General features: G+C 39.3%; 2 protein-coding genes and 1 long non-coding RNA gene across 3 annotated transcripts in view; all 3 read right to left on the reverse strand.

Annotated features, from left to right (window-relative positions):
- Positions 1 to 5,834, reverse strand: part of hibch (3-hydroxyisobutyryl-CoA hydrolase) — a 31,879-nt gene extending 26,045 nt beyond the window's left edge. Inside the window, exons 1-6 of the mRNA XM_049593322.1 lie at positions 5,601 to 5,834; positions 5,196 to 5,238; positions 3,809 to 3,940; positions 3,078 to 3,162; positions 2,549 to 2,629; positions 2,320 to 2,372 (exon numbers count right to left, since the gene is read on the reverse strand). Coding sequence (XP_049449279.1) covers positions 2,320 to 2,372; positions 2,549 to 2,629; positions 3,078 to 3,162; positions 3,809 to 3,940; positions 5,196 to 5,238; positions 5,601 to 5,632 — 426 coding nt within the window. The 5' untranslated portion in view covers positions 5,633 to 5,834. The remainder of the gene's footprint in view (positions 1 to 2,319; positions 2,373 to 2,548; positions 2,630 to 3,077; positions 3,163 to 3,808; positions 3,941 to 5,195; positions 5,239 to 5,600) is intronic.
- Positions 5,835 to 6,710: 876 nt separating this feature from the next.
- Positions 6,711 to 9,734, reverse strand: LOC125899996 (proline, histidine and glycine-rich protein 1-like). Its single transcript, XM_049594722.1, has 4 exons — positions 8,047 to 9,734; positions 7,862 to 7,908; positions 7,406 to 7,767; positions 6,711 to 7,127 (listed from the first exon to the last, which is right to left on the reverse strand). Exons 2-4 carry the CDS (start codon positions 7,878 to 7,880, stop codon positions 7,092 to 7,094), a joined length of 417 nt encoding a protein of 138 aa, XP_049450679.1. The 5' UTR covers positions 7,881 to 7,908; positions 8,047 to 9,734; the 3' UTR covers positions 6,711 to 7,091.
- A 7,043-nt stretch (positions 9,735 to 16,777) lies between these two features.
- On the reverse strand, positions 16,778 to 19,230 carry LOC125900167 (uncharacterized). The gene is made up of 4 exons (XR_007450828.1): positions 19,130 to 19,230; positions 18,882 to 18,908; positions 18,584 to 18,777; positions 16,778 to 17,026 (listed from the first exon to the last, which is right to left on the reverse strand). It is a non-coding gene; the product is annotated as an uncharacterized LOC125900167 (long non-coding RNA).
- Positions 19,231 to 21,129: the final 1,899 nt, after the last annotated feature.

Raw genomic sequence — 21,129 nt, forward strand, 5'->3', positions numbered from 1 at the left:
CAGTTCACTGCACATCACCTCAGTCTGTTAGGAGCTAGCTAGCTAGCAGCACTGCTCATTCGGCCATTACCGGTAGTAACGCCATCCCGATCTAACAGCATTGCCGCAGAAACATTGTGCCCACCTTCCCTCTGCCCCCAGCTCATCCCAGTGAGAACCATCAAACCCCTTTGGCATTGTTGAGTATGTTACCACTGTTGGCAGTTTTAGCATGGCTAGCGGTGCTAACATCGTAAACAATGCTTAAAGGGTTTTACAATTCAAATTGAAGCCACTTACTCACCAGAGCAAGCTGGGGGAAGACAGGGGGTGGGCACTGTTTCTGCAGCAACACATTTTGCCACCAGGATGGCGTTACCAGCTGTAATCACCAAATGAGCGGGACCACTAGTTAGCTGATGTTTGCTCCCTCCCAACCCAGGTGGTGTGCAGTGCAGAGCAGCCAAGAAACCCGTGAAGAACAGAGACTGGGCAGTGGGCACATTTCCACATGTTAATGCATCTAGCCAGCTGTCTGTGAGCAAAGCCAACAGAAAATAAAAAGCGAGACATTTACATCACAAAATATTAAAATTTCACCACCTCTATCAGATAGCACTTTGAAGTGCAGTGTTAAAGCTAAAAAAAAATTGTTGCAGCTTTAAGGTTATAGTTGTTTACTCTTCTTGTTCTGAATTGTTTTTAAAACAAAGGGCTGTTATTAAAACTACAGGTAACGACTAAAAAAAGTGTGCATAATCTATAAACAATCCTTGCATATTAGATATTCATATAACTTTTCATTATAGTTTGTGAAAGCATCACATAGTAAAAAGATTAACACCTTTTCTTCCACCTGACAGACACTCAATACAAAACATCAACAAACTTATTTTATCTCTGCATTCCCTGACATCAACAATCGTCCTCTCATTCATTTCAGCCAATTCTTTTTGTGCAAGGCTGGTCCGAACCTCATATCCCATATATTAAAAGATAGTATATATTAACAATTGTGAGGATTACTACTGCGGATAAAAACCCTGCTAATCAGCATAATAAACTCCTTCCATAGCTATCAAATAAATCAGTGTGCCCCTTAGACTTTGAACCCAAACACCCGTCCGACTCATTGTTCTCCAGCTTTTAGCCTTCGCTGAGATGAAGCAGTGCACCGCTACATGTACAGGAAAACACGAGAAACAGGAGAAATCACTTCACACTCAACCAGTCATACCAGTGTGCTCAGACAGAATGCACTTAAAATGTGCACTCATTCATGGCGATGGACAAATTTGTTAAAACAGTCTGCACATTACAAGTAAAAGTGAAAAATGTAAGCTTTAAACTTGGTTTAAGAACATTAGTATCAAATACTTCTAATCCAAAATAACACCACAGAAGTATTAAGTATAATAAGGAGCAGCCAAACATGAGTATAAAACTTAGAGAAATGTTAATTTTGAAATCAAAAAGACAGAAAAACAAAACAAAAAAAAACAACACATAAAACATTAAAGACACAGCCACCAGATCGAGATACTGATTTGTACTACATACTGCTGTAAAACTACTCCCCAAGAGACTTAAGGAGTACCATAGTATAGAGTGCACCCTGATGGCCACTATTTGAACAGTGAGGTTCAATGTTGTACAAGAGGGCTTGTTGGTCTTCATACATCTCTGTGCCACACGACACACACACACACACACACACACACACACACACACACACACACACACACACACACACACACACACACACACACACAGACGTGATGAGTAATGACCCAGTAGATACAGTACTGGTGGCTGTAAGTGCCCTCAGTGACACCTCAGAAGTAAAATCACTGTCAAGGTCATGAGATGGAATAAAGAACAGACTCGTCTAAAAGCCAGACATACTCTCTGACCAGGCATGAGACAATATTAATAAATTACAGACCTTTGCCATCAAGGTCATTCTGGATAAATGAGCATTTGTGCAGCTCTGTCTGAATTATGTCCCATCGTGCGTAATATGGGGCAAAGGTACCAATTCAAATTCAAAACATATCTGACACCTGGAGGGGAAAAACAGTGGCAGCAACAAAGCTCTGTCGCTTCCTATTTCATCCAATCAGAGGCCACCTTGCCACCGGCAGCAGGTGACAGCGGTACATAGATCTCTACTGACACCTACAGGCACAAGACAGAGCAACACTGGCGTATAACAGCACAAAACAAATCTTTGATCCTCAACACTAGGATGAAAGTGAACACTTTAATGCAGTGTCATTGTATATGGTTAACCCAACCATATAACATAAACTTAAATACATTAAACATAAATGTACTCACCCCTCCCATTGTTATTCCTTCAATTAGGGCAATATATGGTTTCCTGCATGATCCTTGAAAGATAAAATAAAGTGTGTGAAAATAAAGACAAACTGATTTTAAAATATAAACTGATAAAGCAGAGACCTGGGTGTTTGGAAATGTATAAAGTGTGACTAGAAGAGAACAAGTACCCATACATAACAGATATAATTGATAATACAAGTGAAATTGTTCTTGTGGCTCTTACCAATAGCATTGTTGAGAATATATTCCTCACGGAAAAAATCCTCTGCAAGAGGGTCTCCAACTTTCCCTGCTTCTGTGACCGCTGAGAGGAAGAAACAGATTGAAACATTAATGAAGCAACATGTTTTAGTGACAGTCACAATGATGCCCATAAAAGCTCTCCTAGCCCCTCTTTGTATCTTTTACGTAGTACATTCAGGTCACAGAGGAAACCATCCATATCACAAGATAAAAGAAATGTATAACCCATTTCCCAAGTTGCGAGTCTATTTCCTATTCAAGTAGCCGGCGGGCTGCCATCTTCATTTGTTTCAGAAAACAGAGGCCAGGGTTTCCACCTCTTCTTAAACATCAAATTCAAGGACTTTTCAAGGACTTTCCAGGCCCAATTTCCTCAAATTCAGGATCCGAACATGGACAACCCCCTCCAGGGGAAATTGGTGTTTACTTCTGTGAACTGTATGCATGCTAATACATGAGACTGGGGCTACACAGACCACAGCGTTTGAACCTTCAAGGCTATGGCTTACCTCTGATGTCTCCACCAGCACAAAAGGCTTTCCCACCTGATCCTCTGATGATCACAATGTCAGTCTCATTGTCATTTTCCCATTCCTACAATCACACAAAGAAGTAGCAAATTTATAGGAAACTATCATTATGAACAAATGTTTATGTCATGTATCACTACCTGAAACAGGTTTCTGCACAATTTCAGTAAAAGTTTGGACACTCAAAACAGAAACTTAATAGTGAGACCCTAAAGACATCACCTTTAGAACGTGTGGTACACTGGATGAATTTTAGGATATTAAAACAACATGATATAAAAGATGTGTCCTTGCATTTCCGGGTGAAGGGTGACAATTTTTATTTGATGGGAAGCGTGACTGTATCAGTCATTGGAAATCTTTTATGTGTTTTCTGGTATCCAATATCATCAAAGCTACTGATTCTTTTTCAGGGATTTAAAGTAATAACATTCCTCAGCTGTTACATAACTGTGGCAATTTGACGTGTAAAGTACAAGGATGTAACTGTTAACAACAGAATTGTTTTTTTTTTTCTTGAATAGGTTTATAAGCAAATCTATCCAACTCTCAATAATATCACAACCTTGATGATGTCAAACTAAGTGAGACATTGGCAGCCATTTATGATCAGTAACACACTGCTATAAAAATTGACACCTGACACACTGAAGGCCTTGACATTTGACCCAGCTGAAGTTAGTATTAACCATGCTTTCCACATACTGTACCTTGAGCTGAGGGTAGATCTGTTGGATCATGGTCAGGTTGAGGGCATTTAGGACTTTGGGTCTGTTTATAGTGATCACACCTGCGCACCCCACTCTCTCCAAAAGAACCTCTGGTTCCACACGACTCGACATCTGATCCAATACACAGAAAATTGGACAACTGTGTAAAAGTCTTTACAATACATTGTAATAAACTTATAAATAACACTCCAATACATTTAAAGACTTAATTTAGTAGTATAATCAGATGTGTAATAGAGTACAGAAGTGTCACTGATGACATAGCATCATTTCAATAAAATAAAACTATAATAGAGTGATACTTACATGCAAAAGAATGAGTCAGTAGAACAAACTAGAAAGCAAATATTCCAAATAGGGTAAAGTAAGTCCAGATAACTGGTTCCCAGCCTTTTTTTTAAGGGACCCCGTGTTTTAATCATTGAGCACACTGATGACCCCTCACTAAGTGACATATTTTATTAATATTTCATATTATACCAAATGCATAACAATAACAAAACACAGCAACTGATAAACTGTACAATTATCCCAAACAGTGAATCCAGTAACTGCAGGAAGCTTGTGTAAAACAAGTGATTTGGATAAATGTTGAGCAGATTCCACCCTGTGAATACTGCAATAGAAATGAGCTTTCCTGATATTTTTTGAAACTTTTTAATGCGGTTCTCTGACTGTATTATGCATATATATAAATTTCATTTTTAACAATCATACATAGTTAATTGTTTTTTGTTTTTTTTTGCAAATTCAGTGTTCATTCTTCTCTCTGTTGCTTCACCATTGTTCTGTTAGCACTTTGGTTGTTCTAACTGCAGGACAGTCTGTTTAGCATAGAGTGAAGGCTCTGTCAGGTCTTTACCCTGGCCTTATCCTGTGAAAGTTTTTAAAATTTATATCATAAATAATGATCTAAACCCTAAAAATAACAATTTCATTTAGTCTTCTCCATAAATCAATGAAAAACGGAGCTACAGTTCTGTAGAGTGGCTGAAAGTGTGAAAAGGTAAATGAAATAAGAGCGTTTCGGCAGTCAGTATAAAAGGTACTTGGAGAGAACACTGAATACTAACACTTCTGGCTTAAACTAGTTAAAATGCAATACAAATCAAGCCACTTTTGATTCTACTTTCAATATTTGGATGTCAGAGGAGTTTAAATTTTTTCATTTTTAGTTTAATAGAACTGTTGATTGCCTCAAGACTGTCAAGTTTCAAACAGTTATGAATTTAATTTCTAGGGAGCCAAGTCAGAAACGTATCAGCTCAAGACAACCATATAATTGCGTTCCTATAATCCTCACTATGCATCACTGGACGCCCTACAGTAGCTTCAACCTGTAGGGACAGGAGAGGTGGTTGCTCACCATGTGGCCATGGATTCGCTGCAGTCTGCAAAGGGACCTCAGTCTGGAGGAAACAGTCGTGACAAGCATTAATATTTACACAGGCTGGACGCATAGCATCTGAAAACACTTTATTTCACAGACTCAGAATCAGTTTACTCAATTAAACTTATCTATAAATCTGTTACATTCAGCCAAGTTCAAACTAAGCTACACACTAACAAAGAGGAGCTGACCTCAGACTTAATTTCAACCAATTACTACCAAGATATTATTACATGCATATATAAATACAGTAGCTAATATCCTAGTGGAGTCAACCTTCCACCATGTATGACATTTTATAACAAGCTAAGTTACATAATGTCAGCAAACTCGGAGTGTCGAAGTGACAGTTCGCCAGAATAATCGACCTTCGCCACAAACCTGTAAGCAGACGTCAAAACAGTTAAGGACATTATTTTCTTTGACTTATGTCGTGTGGCTGCACTTTCACAGATGTTTTTCTTTGCTCCTTCCTTGCTCTGTTGTTTCTGCGTTGACTTCCTGAAAGAGACACCGAGCTATACCTGATTGGTCAGTATGGTGACGTCACGGAGGCGTAGGCATCAACGAGGGAGATCAGTCCGCGCGCAGTTTCTGCCACACTGCCACCTACTGTGCACAGGAGCCTCTCTCACTCATGTCCTCTACACATTTATTCCCCTACTTTCTATAGTTTATGTCCACTCCGAGCAGTAGTGAGAAACAATAATGAAAAGAACTCCCAGGCCAGCATTTAAACAATAATGTTTGGACAGTGTTTATATCTGTAATTCACCACTAACAGTAAAAAAAAGAGTAAAGGTAACTACATGCATTAACTCAGCCACTGTACTTAGCTTTTAGAGGTAGCCTGCTTGCACTTTACCGGAATATTCCATTTTCCATCCTCCACATTTAACAGGAAAATATTATGGTTGTTACTTTACTTCAGCTTACTAACAGTATGTAAAGTAGTTAAAATTAGCTTTGCCTCAGTCAGCTACAACACTATAATGTTTTCTAACACAGTAATGCATCAGTGATAATAATATATCATAGCCTAACACTATAACAGGGGCCACTCTGTACGATAACTACTTTTACCATTGATATTGTGAGTACATTTTATTGCTAATACTATACTATACTATACTGGCTGTTTTTGTCAAAAAACAGAATCTGGGTGCATCTTCCATCAACCACAACAAGGATAAGAAAAATTACATTTTCAAAACAAGTAACGGTGGCCCTCAAAGACTTGAACCTGTGTAAATGGTTGGATAACATAACAACATTAACAAGTGTTTGACTGGACAAGCTATCAGACTGAGATTAGGGTGACTGCACTGGCAGTTCCAGGGTGTGTACTGCTCAGTCAACCTTCCCTGGGCAAACAAAAAGGGCACACCTTGGTTACATTAGCCAGAATAGCAAATTAGTGTATTAAGAAGAATGGAGCCAAAACAAAATTTAAAAAAGAATTTAAAAACAAAACAAAAACAAGACATTACATTGTTATTTTACTTGCATTTCACATGCACAGAAAGAATTTTTTTTATTGTTTTTCTCACAAACACAATCATGAATACAATAACGCCTATAATGTGTCTCTTCTACTACATCATACCATGTCAACAAATCATGACACGGCTGAGCTAAAATAATTTTTAAATATCCAGTATCTTTGGATGTTGGATTAGCTGTCAGGAGAGAGTCAGAGACTGTGATTACATTTTGGGGTACATTTTTGTGAAAAATGCAGGTATTCTTTTTTTTTTGTTTTTGTTTTTTTAAATTATACCTGGAGAAATATTTAACATAACATTTTGATCAGAAAATATGGTGGGAGGATGCCAACTTGTCTTGTTACTCTTCCTGTCCAGGCATCTTGATTTAGTCAGAGTCGCTGCTGCAGGAGCTGCTGGAGGCCTACAAAAGGGATGAACACAATACAGAGACATCAGTGAATCACTTCAATCATTTACAAAACCAATGTGCAGCTTAAATGAATGGCTAAAGGTCTGGTATACCTAAGTAACGTTGGACCAAAAAATACAGCCTTTCTTTGATTTGCTGTGATAAGGTAATGTTGTATTGCACAAGTATTTATGTTCTATAATTCTTTGAATTGTAAATAAAACCGCATTTCTGTAGCAAATATAACCAACATACAATTCATCATATTTGACAAAATTACAGAGTCTTACCCCATGACAGTCTTTTCCTTTCTTGTGACACTTGGCATGCTTGTGACCATGCTTATGCTTGTGCTTATGCCCATGTCCATGGCCCTGTCCATGGCACTGTCCATGTCCGTGTCCATGTCCATGCCCATGTCCATGCCCATGTTCATGTCCATGTCCATGTCCATGGCCAGGACCACAACCAGGTCCAGGTCCATAACCAGGTCCAGGTCCATAACCAGGTCCAGGTCCATGTCCATGTTGACCTCCAGGTGGACCATAGGGCTGAGGAGGGCAGTGGGGTGGTGCAGTGCCTGGAGGATGTTGAGGGTATCCCCCTGGCATCTGCTGAGGATGGTTTGGGTAACCAGGAGGGTACTGGTTTCCTAAACATAAAGAGAAAATAGAAATCATTAAATTAATGCTACGTAATGTATGTAATGCACTTTAATTTGAAATTAAATTGGTCATGTTATTCACCTTGGTTGTGTCCGTACATTTTGAAACCTCTGATGAAACTACAGATCCTGAAAGCAAAAAAACCAAAACAAAACACTTTAAACAGTTATATGTAGTTTGTCTTTTAAAACACCCAAACAGCCATTTCCTATTTAAGTACTTTATAGAGGTGCAGATTCTCAGGAGAGTTTTAGAGGTGAGCTTACTGTGTGCTGGAGAGCAGGTCCACAGAGGCACCCGTCACCTGCTACTCCTTTTTATGTGCAGTCCACTTCACATCACTGGGGGGCAGTGCCTGAACTCCCATCAAAACAGTTTTGCTTTTTGAACTGAATGGGCGTGGGTGTATGTGTGTATAATTCTTAACACACAGTCAGTATGAAGCATAGTTTAAGAAATGGATGCACACCCACCCACACAAATAAAACTTGAAATTCTGTTGTGCTTTTCTGTTTAAAAATCAGGTTTACAACTTGTCTTTTTGTCTAGCAAACAAAGATGTTCCATAACATTTACAAATACATGTTGATCTTGAATCGCTTTTTTCATTGCTTGATAAGATATATGAACGACTCTTATCAGACAGAATGCAATATGTCCGAGTTTAAACACGATATCGGTGAATAATGTATTAATCACTGTACGGTAGAGTGCACAAACACAAAGCTCCAGTGACTGGGGTTGGACCAGAGGTGCCCTGTGTTTGAAAATTTGGGACCATACAAGGCAGCGCGGTAGCAGAAGCAGCAGTTGCCAGTGTGAATTTGAAGTAATCCATGGGTGCAGTGTACTCGCCTTCCAGTTTACATTCACTCACCAGGCTTCTCTGACTCACTGTTGTATGCACTAAAGAGAGGAGCTGCTGGGTTGTTATCATTCTATCACACTAATCTATTAGTCAGGAGGAAAGACCTCTAAAAGTGCTTTAGTTTTAGAAATACCTCCATTGGAGGTACAGTAAAACAAAGCATGTATTTTATATTCTCTTAGGTCTCCCAGATATGAAATGGAGTCTTGTACAAAAACATTTCACTGCAAAAATGGTTAAAGTGACAGAAACTGTGACTCTGCCCATAAATAAAACAAATGCAAAATAAAGTGAGGCTGAATGGGAGATGATACACCTGAACTCATGTAATTTCAGGCTCTGACTGACTGGCAGTGGATTCCTCTTCATGTGTGAAAACAAAGAATGTTAATCTCTTCTTGCACTGAGGAAATACAGTAATGCAAACACATAACGATAATGAGCAGAAATTGTGAAATGGGTTTACGTTTGACATTTTGATGCTCATACTTTTGTATTTTTATTTAAGTCTAATTCTGAATGCAGGACTTTTACCTGTAACAAAGTATTTCTGTACTATTGCTACTATGAATTTAGTAAAAGATCTGAGTATTTCTTCCACCACTGTGACTGGCAGACCAACAATGCCATCTTCAAAGCTGTGGGTTAGAAACACAGATTTGTTAACTTAAGTACTTCAGCATTTCTATTGAGATACTCTAAGAGTCTGCTCATCCACCTTCCACCTGCTATACTGCATTTTTACCCAGGAGGGTCTCTGTCATTTGCAGAGTCCGCCCTACCCATTAATCAAGTGATAAGCAGAGCTGAGGGCCCCCTGCTTTCCGGGGTCTTGGAATAACTGTTAATTTCACCACTTTTGCAGTAAAATATTTTAAATGAGAAATTATTTCCTATGTGGCAGACCTCACAGAGTATGAAAGACATTATTGTGCTTTGTTCCACCTCAAGATTTTTGATGCCTTCCCACTAGCTTCTGTGTGTCAAAGATAAAATGGTGTTATTAAAAGACCAGAAATAGTATAAATAAAAGCTTCACAGTGTTTACGCAGGTGATTGATTGATGCGAGTGTACTGAGGAGCGGCAGGGTGTGTAACTACTAGTGAAAAGCACTGTTGAGCAAAGGTCATAATTCACCGCTCCCTGGGTAAATAAAGATAATATGAATGCACACTGATTGATAACACAAACAGTGTAATAGGAAACTATAAGGTCAAATGAAACAGGGAATAAAGAGGCAGGGCACAGGGCAGTTTTATGTTGTTAATCACAAGAGAACAATTATGATCAGAGTCTAATACACTGAAAGCATATAAAAGTCCTTTCCAAAAACGCAACACTGCCGGTAACCTGTCAGAGGAGAGCCAGAGGGTGGAGCTGGGGAGCCGATACATGTCTTCAGCTCTTTTCATTTCACGATTTTTTGGCTTAAGACTTCATAATACATTCATGTATGACAGATAAACCAGACTCAAATAGGGTTCACTAAACCTCTCGTTACATTTGTTAGCCCAACATTCAAATAAAAAAAGGGAAAAGAAAAACAAAGACCAAAAACAAAGCATAACAAAAAAAACTCCATGCTCTGAAATGCAAGTGGTCAAATAGGCCTAACAGTCTATTATTATATACTGTAAGGTAGCAGAATGAAGGTTTCCTGGTGGTGACTTGTCTTGTTGCTTTCCAGAAATTGTCATCTAGTCCGAGTCGCTACTGCAGGAGCTGCTGGAGGACTACAGCAGAAAAACACATTGTCAAAAGAATTTTGTCAAAAAGAATCAAATAAAAATCCAAAAGGAGCCAGGACTGTTATTGACATGGCGAGACCTTACTAAATATCTTTTGAAGAAGCAAACTGGACTAATGAAATTGCGAGCCCAATTAGAGTTATACTGACAGATGTTTCTATTATAATGAGCATCTCATAAAGTTTAATTGACATGTCTTGAAAACAGTTCCATGTCAGAGCCTTCTTGAAAGGAAGGATCTATTGCACAAGTGTTGTATTAGACTGCATAAGTTTTAGCTTGATGCACCTACTAAACTGGCATCTGGGTGTATACCTAAATTAAGAATCTTTTACAATATCATTTCTGAATAAACGGTTTTTCATTGTTTAACTAACTGCACAAATGTTATCAGCTACTTGTTGACATTTGACTGTGATACAGTATGGGAGGTACAATAGAGACTCCATGATTTGTATTTGATATTGCTCTATAAATGAACTGGATCTTACCCCATGACACTCCCTTCCTCTCTTGTGGCAATGGCCATGCATGTGACCATGCCTGTGTCTATGGCCGTGACCATGCCCATGCCCATGTCCGTGATGTCCGTGATGTCCGTGCCCATGACCATGACCATGACCACGACCACGACCACGACCACGACCGTGTCCGTGCCCGTGCCCGTGCCCATGCCCATGATCATGACCATGACCATGACCATGATCATGACCATGACCATGACCATGACCATGTCCATGTCCGTGCCCAGGACCATGACCATGTCCATGTCCATGTCCATGCCCAGGATCACAGCCAGGTCCATGTCCATGCCCAGGATCACAGCCAGGTCCATGTCCATACCCAGGATCACAGCCAGGTCCATACCCTCCACAAGGGGGAGCTGCAGGATAGTACACAGGTGGACCACAAGGCTGAGGACGGTAGGGTTGGGGTGGGACAGTGCCTGATGGATATTGAGGAAAGTATCCTCCTGGCGTCTGAGGATTACAGCCTGAGGGATACTGGTTTCCTAGTCAAACAAAATGAGTGCAGCTCATTGTTTCTCTTCAGTTTGTATAAACATGATGTCAGTTTTCTATTCAGAAAATTCAATGTTGAACAAAGTTCAGCATAAAGAACAATGATGGGTCTTAGTAAAAGTTAAAAAAGACTGAGAAAAAACAGAATTTACAACAAGAGTTATTTACCTTGGTTGTTGCCAAACATCTCTAAACACCAGATCCAAACCCTGAAACTGAAAATAGAAACCACAATGCACACAAATCCCCTCAGAACACAGGAAATATGTGTCTTTTTCTGAAAATAAAGATATAAACAGTTGTAAAACCTAAAATGCTAAATTATTTAGTAAACAAAGCAACTGCAGTCTACTGTGGATAAGACTATGTGCTTTATAAAATGTTGCAAAACAAGAGTTTCATCATGCAGTTTGTAGTAAATATATCATCCATGCCTCATATGACTGTATACTGACAAAGCTACCCGTCACTAGGGTATGTCTTAATGATGGAAGACATAATCACAAAAATATGCATTTAACAAATGAAGTGCATGTAAGCATACACACAAGTATTCTATGGTACTTATGCTCAGATAGTTTGTAGTAAACTTACCATGTGCTGGAGTGCAGATCCACAGACACAGCAGTCAGCTGGCTCTGCCTTTATTTGAAGCCACACCCACACATGGCCATCATCAGGGGCAGAGCCTAAACTTCCACCAACTATTTGTGTGTGTGTGCGTGCGTATGTGCGTGCGTGTGTGTGTGTGTCCATTGAGTGTGTAAATATTCACTTGAGGTTTTGTCACTAAATATAACACAACAATATATGTTTTTGACACCAGATAAATAACAATGAAAATGAACAGTATAGTTATTTTTTTTGTTGCTGTAGTTGTTATGTTCTTTAATTATTCTCTATTTTTCTCAGGGGCTTTGGTACATTTCTCAAATCAGAGGTGAAATTTTTAAAAGTACTTGCTCAGCCTTCAGATCATCTAGTCACTTGTGCATTCATTCTTTTTCATTCGCTTTGGCATGGGTTTTGCTCAGCCTCCAGGAGAAAGTTTACACCAAGGTGCTGAACAAGAGGCTATGACTGATTGTAGGCCTTAGATTTAACAGGACCAAGGCATCGGTGGCTTAGTGGTAGAGCAGGCATGTCATCCCCTCTCTCTCCCCCCCCCTTTCACACTTAACTATCCTGGCCATTAAAGGCAAATGCTCAAAAAATATCTTAAAAAAAAAAAAAAAAAAAAAAAAGATTTAATAGGACCAATGCAGATTCCATCCTGGCAGTGAAACAGTGGACCAGCTCTTTAACCTTGCAGCACTGTTTGAGGGGCTGTGGGAGTTTGTCCATCCAGTCTACGTGTTAAGTGTACATTGAGAAAGCTTCTGACTGTGTCCCTCTTGGAGTCTTCTGGGGGGTACTTTGGGATTATTTGGTACCTGGGTTGTTGCTATGAGTCATGTGGAGCTGTGTCCGCATACTCGGCGTAAAGTCAAACATGTTCTCAGTAGGTGTTGGCCTCTGTCAGGGTTGTCCCTTGCCACCGATCCTGTTTGTGATAATTATGGACAGGATCTCAAGGTGCAGCCGGAGGGAGGAAAGGGTCCAGTTTGGTGACTTCAGCATTGCATCTATGCTTCTTGCAGATGATGTGGTTCTGGTGGCTTTATCACACCGTAACCTCCAGCTTGCACTGGGGCAGTCTGCTGCTGAGTGCAAAGTGGTCGGAATGAGAGTCAGCACCTCCAAGTCTGAGGCTATGGTTCTCTGCCAGAAAATGGTGGATTGCCCCCTCCGGGTTGGGAGTGAGTTACTGCCCCAAGTGGAGGAGTTCAAATATCTCAGGGTCTTGGTCATAAGTGAGGGTAGAATGGAGCATGATATGGATCGGCGGTTCGGTGGGGCCTCTGCAGTGAAGTCACCTTCATGGTGAAGATATCTGAGCTAGAAGGCAAAGCTTTCGATTTACTGGTACATCTGCATCCCAACCCTCACCTATGGTCATGAGCTCTGGGTAGTGACCGAAAAAAAGGGATGGCAGATACAAGCGTTGGAAATGAGTTTTCTCCATTGGGTGGCTGGACTCAGCCTTAGAAGCAGGATAAGGAGGAACTACTGCTCCTTCGCATTGAAAGAGACCAGTTGAGATGGTTTGGATCAGGATGCCTCCTTGGTGACTCCCATTAGAGGTTTTCTGTGCACGGCCAAGTGGTAGGAGGCCCCGGGGTAAAACCAGAACACGCTGGAAGGATTATATATCTCATCTGGCCTGGGGATGCCTCGGAGTCCTCAGGAGGAGCTGGAAAGTGTCGCTGAGCATGTCTGGTGCACTTACCTCAGACTGCTTTCCCAGGCAACTTGGCCTAGGATAAGCATGGATGGATGGTTGGATGGATTTTGTGGTTAAATTTCTGTTCACTGTTTATGATGAAAGATCAAGGGTGATGTTTTTTGTCTACAGTACCTGTAACACATTGCTACACAAATAGATTTACTGTATACATACAAATGCACACATCCTTTTCTGTGTACTATGGTATTGTACAGTACTGACTTCTCCTAGTAAATGCTCACCTCTGTTGAAATCAGAGTCTAAAAAGCTCAGTGCAATACATATTTGCTTTCAGATGGACAAACCTGACATTCTTGTGTTGTACAGCAGGCAGCCAGTGTCAACAGGACAAAACAGAGATTTGCATACAAGAAACACTTCATGGTGAAAAAACATCTAAACATTTTGACCAGTGCAGCTTACACAATAACAAGAATTTTAATTTTAATGGCATTGGCCAATTTGCTGTCACGATAACTGGTTTTGAAATATAAATAAAATGTTTTGGGTAAGTTACTACCTTTTACAGACATGCAATAGAGTTGTGATGTCTTATAAAACAGTTGTGACAGCAGCACTTACAGTTTAGAGAATATTAAGACTGTTTAAAAAACATGAGCCAAAGCAATTGAGAAATACTGTATTTCATGGATAAGACATTTAAAAAGATTTGCTGCATTGTAAGGAAAGTTGTCCGTTGTAATGTGGGTGAAAATCTGTGGCCTGGCAGACAGGAATGTCAGGTGTAGAAAGAATGCAGTAAAGTTCCCCATACAGCGATGCACGTACAGCTCTGCCTCAGGGGTGTTTCCTATCATAATTATGTGAGGTATTCTTTTCCTTTGTGGTATGCAGTGCTGTAAAACAGTCTTTTCTTTTTTCTATGTATCGTGATGACATGATCTGTCAAAGTATTTCACCAGATGTGAATCCTGTCCAGTCTCTTGCAATCAGTCTCTCACATGCTGCACAATAATGTGTAACTCTGAACTGCTGAAATTGATATATGTCATATAGGAAAAAGTGCATTTTCAGTCATTGTCATCAAAACCTTAACCAAAGTTTACATAAGAAAATACAGACTATACTGTTCTGTTGAAAACATGCTAAGCACCTTGACTATCTCATTTATAAACACAAGGACTTTGATGAAATGCACTAACTATTTTGCAAATGTTCAGGATCATTCAAGAAATGTATTAAAGTGACAGAGAAAAACTGCAGCTAATTAGCAGTATTCTTTACCTGACAAACAAAATCATGGAAACACTTGAGCAGGTTTGCAGTAATTTGTTCTATATGCCTGCATTTGTTGATACTTTGTATAGTTATAGTATCTGTGCCAAAAAGGGAAGCAGGCATACCACAGCATGGATCGTATTCTTCTCTCCAAAGATTATTTTACAAGAGATACCAAACTCTGCTGCACTCTACACTTTTATGATACATTTTTTGAGATGCCTGGTTGAAAAACTGGAAAAAGAAAGTTGTACAAAGGAGTTCCACCCAGGTGCATTAGGGATTCATAATTATGCAAGTAATTTCTATCAGATGTCAAAAGATGTTTTCCTTCTATTCTGTTTAAAACAGTTAATCCAATAGTGTTAGATCTTTCTATGAGATCTGTGTTGACTGTTTTTGAAAAGGGTGTGAAAAATGTGCAAAACCCATAAAAACATCTTCACACCTTTGTGAGAGAACACCTCTGCTGTGCTGTTCTGCACAAATGGACCCTAGTTTCATTAAGTGTGTCTCAGCACTCAAGAAAAACTGTATTCAGCATTCCTGAGTTTGAGAAGTATGAAAACAAGACTAGGTCAAAACCTATACAACTGTAGCAGCAAAGCCAAAAAGAATAATATACAAAAATCTGACTGTGTACAATGTTTTTGAGTATCTCTGTTTTTGGGCGACAAAGAATGCAGCATAAAAGCTGTACCATAATGACTGCTTATTGTAGTGCAACACAGGTCATACTCTAGGTGCTTACTGTAGGTCTTTTATATGTCAGTGATAGTTAATGGGCATAGACAAACCTGCACACAGGATTAAAATGAATGAAGGAATCTTTCTTTGATATTTTTTCAGTATTTCAACAGGGCATCTCAAAAAGTGTAAAAAGTGCAGATGCAGGGTTTAGTATCTCTTGTAAAATCATCTTTGGAGAAAAGAACACAGTCCATGCTGCCTGCTTGCCTTTTTTGGCACAACCATACAAAGAATCAACAAATGGAGGCATATCAAACAAATTATTGCAAGGCTGAACCTGCTCATATTGATAACTATGTTGTATTTTGTTGTCAGTTGTGTACTGAATGATTGAAAGACTAGATTACTTTGACCACAAGTTGTGTTAAATGATGGAAATATTTGCTTTTGCTGCATGTGTTAATGTTTTGTTGGTGTTTGACAGACAAAATGTGTCATTTTGGCCAGAGACTTTCAGTTCAGGCCTTTTTGAAAAATCCAACTTCTGAATGGACAAATGTGATCAAACAAATAAGAAGAACTAGTAGTTACATAAATGGTACCTTTTGTTTGGTTTATGTTCGAATTCCTTGACTCAGATTTTATATGCAATTGACTTGGACGTAACAAAAGACCAAATAATTTCTTTGAGTGTATCATAAGCTTTAAGATGTGTGTCTCTGACAACCTCTGCTGCAGACAGCAATGCATATCACTATCATACCCATCTCCAGCACTGTCCCTCACAGATCCCAGCTGAAAAGCATTTCATTTTTCTATGAGCTAAAACTTAATCAGAATAATCTGAAGGGGTACAGAAGTTGACAGAAGCTACATGGATTGTGTGGCAAACTTGCGATATTGAGCTGGATATAAAATTAACTTACTTGAAAAATGCCATAATCACAACACAGAGTCCACATGCATGGCCTTAAACTGAAATCATTAAAAGCCAATACAGCCCACCAAATCAACAGGTTGACCTGAATACAGTAAATACAATGACATGCCTTAAGAGAGAGAGAGAGAGAGAGAGAGAGAGAGAAAGAAAAAAGTGCCACCAGTCAGAAGAGAGAACATCTCTGTTCTCACTAGGAACTTTATTACCTTAGTGTCTGACACAGAGATATGCAGTTTACATATGTAGGGACAAGAATACACATGCCTTTGAGTTACAAAAAACGTTTTAACGTCATATGTGATTCTTGTCTAAGGTTTATGAGTGCTAACTTGTCTTGATACTCTTTCCATCCAGGATTCTTTATCTAGTCGGAATCACTGCTGCTGCTGCTGCTGCAGGAGCTGCTGGAGGACTACAGCCGTGATGAACATACAAGAAAACAAACAAACAAAAAAGGTCAATCATTGGTAACAACTATCATTCTGTCATCTTGACATATGAGTAAAATGAGTTTGCCTCTTGTAAATCAGTTTTCAGTTTTATAGCAGAGAAGAGAGCAATAATGTCCCGAGCGGCACAGGTTCACTCTCTGGGCTGACAGGATAACTCGGGGCAGGGAAGGGAAAGAGTAGCACCAGGCTGTCCCTCTCCAGCTAGCCTTCAACAAGCAGTGGCACCCCATAAATTTAGGGGATTCAATTTTACTAATGTAGAATATAGGCTGGCACTATGTCAGTATGAGAGTTAAGGAATTACATATTGATATGCTATGGTTTCTTATTTTAAAGTTAATGTTACTAATTATGCGATGTGCACAGACTGATACTGATACAGTTAATATTTTGAGTTCCACAACAATCCTGTATAATGTGTTACATATCTGTACATGGGTTAGGCGGTTCATTGTTCTACAAACAGACTGCTTGACCTTTTCCTTTAAAGACAAATCTACAGTTTTAATTTGGTTTTCATTGATTGTAAGGAATAAAGCATTTAATGGGAACAAGCCTGCTCAAGTTTAGAGGAGACTCGTGGATAATCATAGAAGCCATTTTTTAATTTAGATATCTTGAGGTGAGAGTTCAATGAAAATCGCCATGCCAGTTTTTCCTAAGACAAGATTTAGCCTAACTTAGGAGCATTACTTAGCTCCCTTCCAATGAATGTCCTAGGTTGTCTAGTTTCACAAGATACCAGCACCTTCGCACTAGCTCACAAACACTTTGGCACAAACTGTGACCTGGGAGTAACCAGCAAGGCTCCACCCACAGATATCAAAGGTAAGGAGGCACATACCAGGTCAGTAAATCAGAGATGTATTTAGGAGCAAGGCAGTTTAAGCCCTTAAGGGTAAGCAATAACATTTTAAAATCAATTCTAAATCTAACAGGGAGCCAATGTAGGGGGGCGATCACGCCTCTTTGTCCCAGTAATGAGTCCAGCAGCAGCAAATTGCACCAGCTGGAGCTGGTGGAGGGAGTGGCTGAAACCTGAATAAAGTACACTGCAATAATCAAGTTGAGAATAGATAAAAGCATGAACAAGTTTTTGTAGATCAGGAATTCATGGAAATGACCTAATTGTAAAGATTATCTTGAGCTGGAAGAAACAGACTGATCAACTTTTTTGACCTGATCATCAAAACAGAAATCAGCATCAAATATTACACCAATATAATAACTGAATGTGTGTAACTGTGTAAAAGAAGAGGATGGTGTTTCTGCACAAGTGCACTGTACTCACTATCCAACCCCTGGGTAAATAAAATTTGAAAATAATAAAGATAAAAATAAATAAATAAATAAATAAATTAATTAATAATAGATAAATAAAAACAAAAAACATCTGCTCAGTAATGATAAGTGTATTTCTGTGATCATCCTGCATAAACCTTTTACATTTCTGTGAATTATGAACAAGATCTACTTTGTGTTGTGAGCAAACTGAACACTGCACTGATAAATCTTACCCCATGACAGTCCTTCCCCTTCTTGTGACAGCTTCTATGCTTGTGGCCTCGCTTGCGCTTGCGTCTGCGCCTGCATTTGGGCCCCTGTCCATGTCCACCACCTTGGCAACCATGTCCATGTCCACCGCCATGGCAACCATGTCCATGTCCATGTTCATGTCCATGTCCATGGCCACCACCATGGCAGTGTCCTCCTGTAATTAGTCATAAATCAATATTTAGCGAATGTGATTATTACTTACATGATACAAATTCAATACATTTGGAGGAAAAAGCAGCGAGTGTCATTTATACTTACGTCGTCCAGACATTTCCTACTGATCACCTGTAGGCCAATAAACAAGAAATAAAATTTAAAAAGACAGAGTTGGCAATTAACTTTACAAAACAAGGCATGCTGAGGTGTAAAGTTTACAATTAAAAAAATATGCATATATATATATATATATATATATATATATAGAGAGAGAGAGAGAGAGAGAGAGAGAGAGAGAGAGAGAGAGAGAGAGAGAGAGATCATCGACTGAGTTTTCGATGTGAACTTACTGCTGGACTGCAGATCTACAGACGCATTTGTGACTGTCTGCTCCTTTTTATGTGAAGCCACACCTGGTCCATCAGGGGCAGTGCCAGCACTCTGATCACAAAAGATTTATTGTTTTGTGAGGGTACAGTGTGCATAATCTGTACCATGAGTACACACACCTCGGTACACTATATGATTACTCCAACTAGCTGAAATAGTAATTACATGTTATATTATATTTTATTTATAATGGTGTTGGGTACATTGCAAGAGTATCCCATATCTACAGCTAAGATGTGGTCTAACACACACACACACACACACACACACACACACACACACACACACACACACACACACACACATCAGTAGAACACCCATTGTGTTTCCTTGGTATTCTTTTGTTCTCTGCAGGTTGTTTGACGAGTCTGTTCGTTGGGAACATTTTCCTCATAGTTAAGCGGCAGTTTGTCGATATCAGGGAACGTAACTGCTCAGAAAAGTGATGACAGACTTGACTTCCACTCGTCACTAATTCACTCAGTTTTGAAGGTGTATCTTGTATTTGGCTCTGTGATGCTTCCCTGTGTTCATAATTCAATAAGAACAAATAAGGACAATAAAATGAACAATCATTAACAAATACTTTAAGTTTATCTTTATGTGAGCTTTACATAAACTCTCATAAAAAATAGTTTGTGGTCATATTTGGCTTTGTCAAAACTTTAAGTGCTAAGTCTACAGTATATATGCAAACTGAGAGTCAGTATTTCAGGTCTCTGAATGTTGAATGTTCAGTGTTGGGGAAAGCTACTTTAAAAGCATAGTTTTGCAAGCTACCAGTTACTTCACACTTGAAGAAGGCTAGGGAGAAATCTAGTTTGGTTAATTAAAGCTACTTAGAAAGAAAGGTTCTAACATATGCATTGCCTGCGCATGTCTTCATAGCAGTAAGGATGAGAGAAAAGGGGGTTTGATTATGGTAGACAGGCAATGATAAAATGAAAATTCATTCATTTCCAATTATGGCCAAAAATTGTTGTATTTTCAGTAGTTAGCTACACAAAAATGGTAAAGAAGTCATCTAACTACTCGAATCACTGTGCAAATATAAATGTAACTTCCTGCAAGCTACAGCAAAATGTAGTTGAACTACTACTAGATTAATCACATGCACATTCACTACTCGACAAAACTATGATTGTTGACTATTAAAGTCGAGACAAAGTTATTTAAATAGCCAAATATCACAAATTTGCCTCAACAGGCTTTACAATCTGAACAGTGTATGACACCCTCTGGAAAAATGAATGAACCAGCTCAGATGTCACAGCTCTGGCTTTTAACTTTGTAGTTTCCCATTTTCCTTGTGTTTCCCAGCGCCCCCTCTGCTTTCTGTCTCTGTGTGTATGTGTGTATCTCTGGAGGGTGTGGCTACTGCAGTCAAGCACCTGGCTGAACTTCACACCTTCAACACATCTCCTCTTCATCAGCCTCTGTACAGAAACTCAGCCTTCACCTCTACTCTTCACCAGATTATTCCATCCACTCCAGTGGTAGTTATAGTCAGCTGTTCTAAACTATTTATAGTTTGAGTATTATCAGTGAGGTTTTTCTACATGATTCTTCCTAGTGATCAGATTCTGCCACTGTCTACTCCTTGTGTCTGCACTCTCCTACGACCAGTTCAGAGTGGACTCTGGAGGAAGAAGCCACTCTGCCTGCTCAGTGTGCCTGCCCTCTTCCATTTTGCTTCAACCTGCCCATCTGCAGTCTCCACTGACTCTTCTGTCACCATTCAGCTAATAAACTCACTGAACTCTTAATCTGCCTTTTGAGCCTGCTTTTGGGTTCCACATACTTCAAACCTTAATATCAGGAGGAGCATATGAGGAGGGATCCCTCTCCCTGTACATCCCTGCACAGAATAATTTACATAATAAAATTACAATATAGACAATCAAAATAATGTGAAAAAAAAGTAACATTTTCCTTTAAATTGTGAACAGTGATTAATTTG

The sequence above is a fragment of the Epinephelus fuscoguttatus genome, linkage group LG13, assembly GCF_011397635.1.
Source record: "Epinephelus fuscoguttatus linkage group LG13, E.fuscoguttatus.final_Chr_v1".
Taxonomy (NCBI): domain Eukaryota; kingdom Metazoa; phylum Chordata; class Actinopteri; order Perciformes; family Serranidae; genus Epinephelus; species Epinephelus fuscoguttatus.

Coding starts and splice junctions, on each gene's coding strand:
- LOC125899996 (XM_049594722.1), bottom strand. Junction 7,128..7,405: donor AAGGAAAAGACTGTCATGGG/GTAAGACTCTGT, acceptor TCCCTTTTGTAG/GCCTCCAGCAGCTCCTGCAG.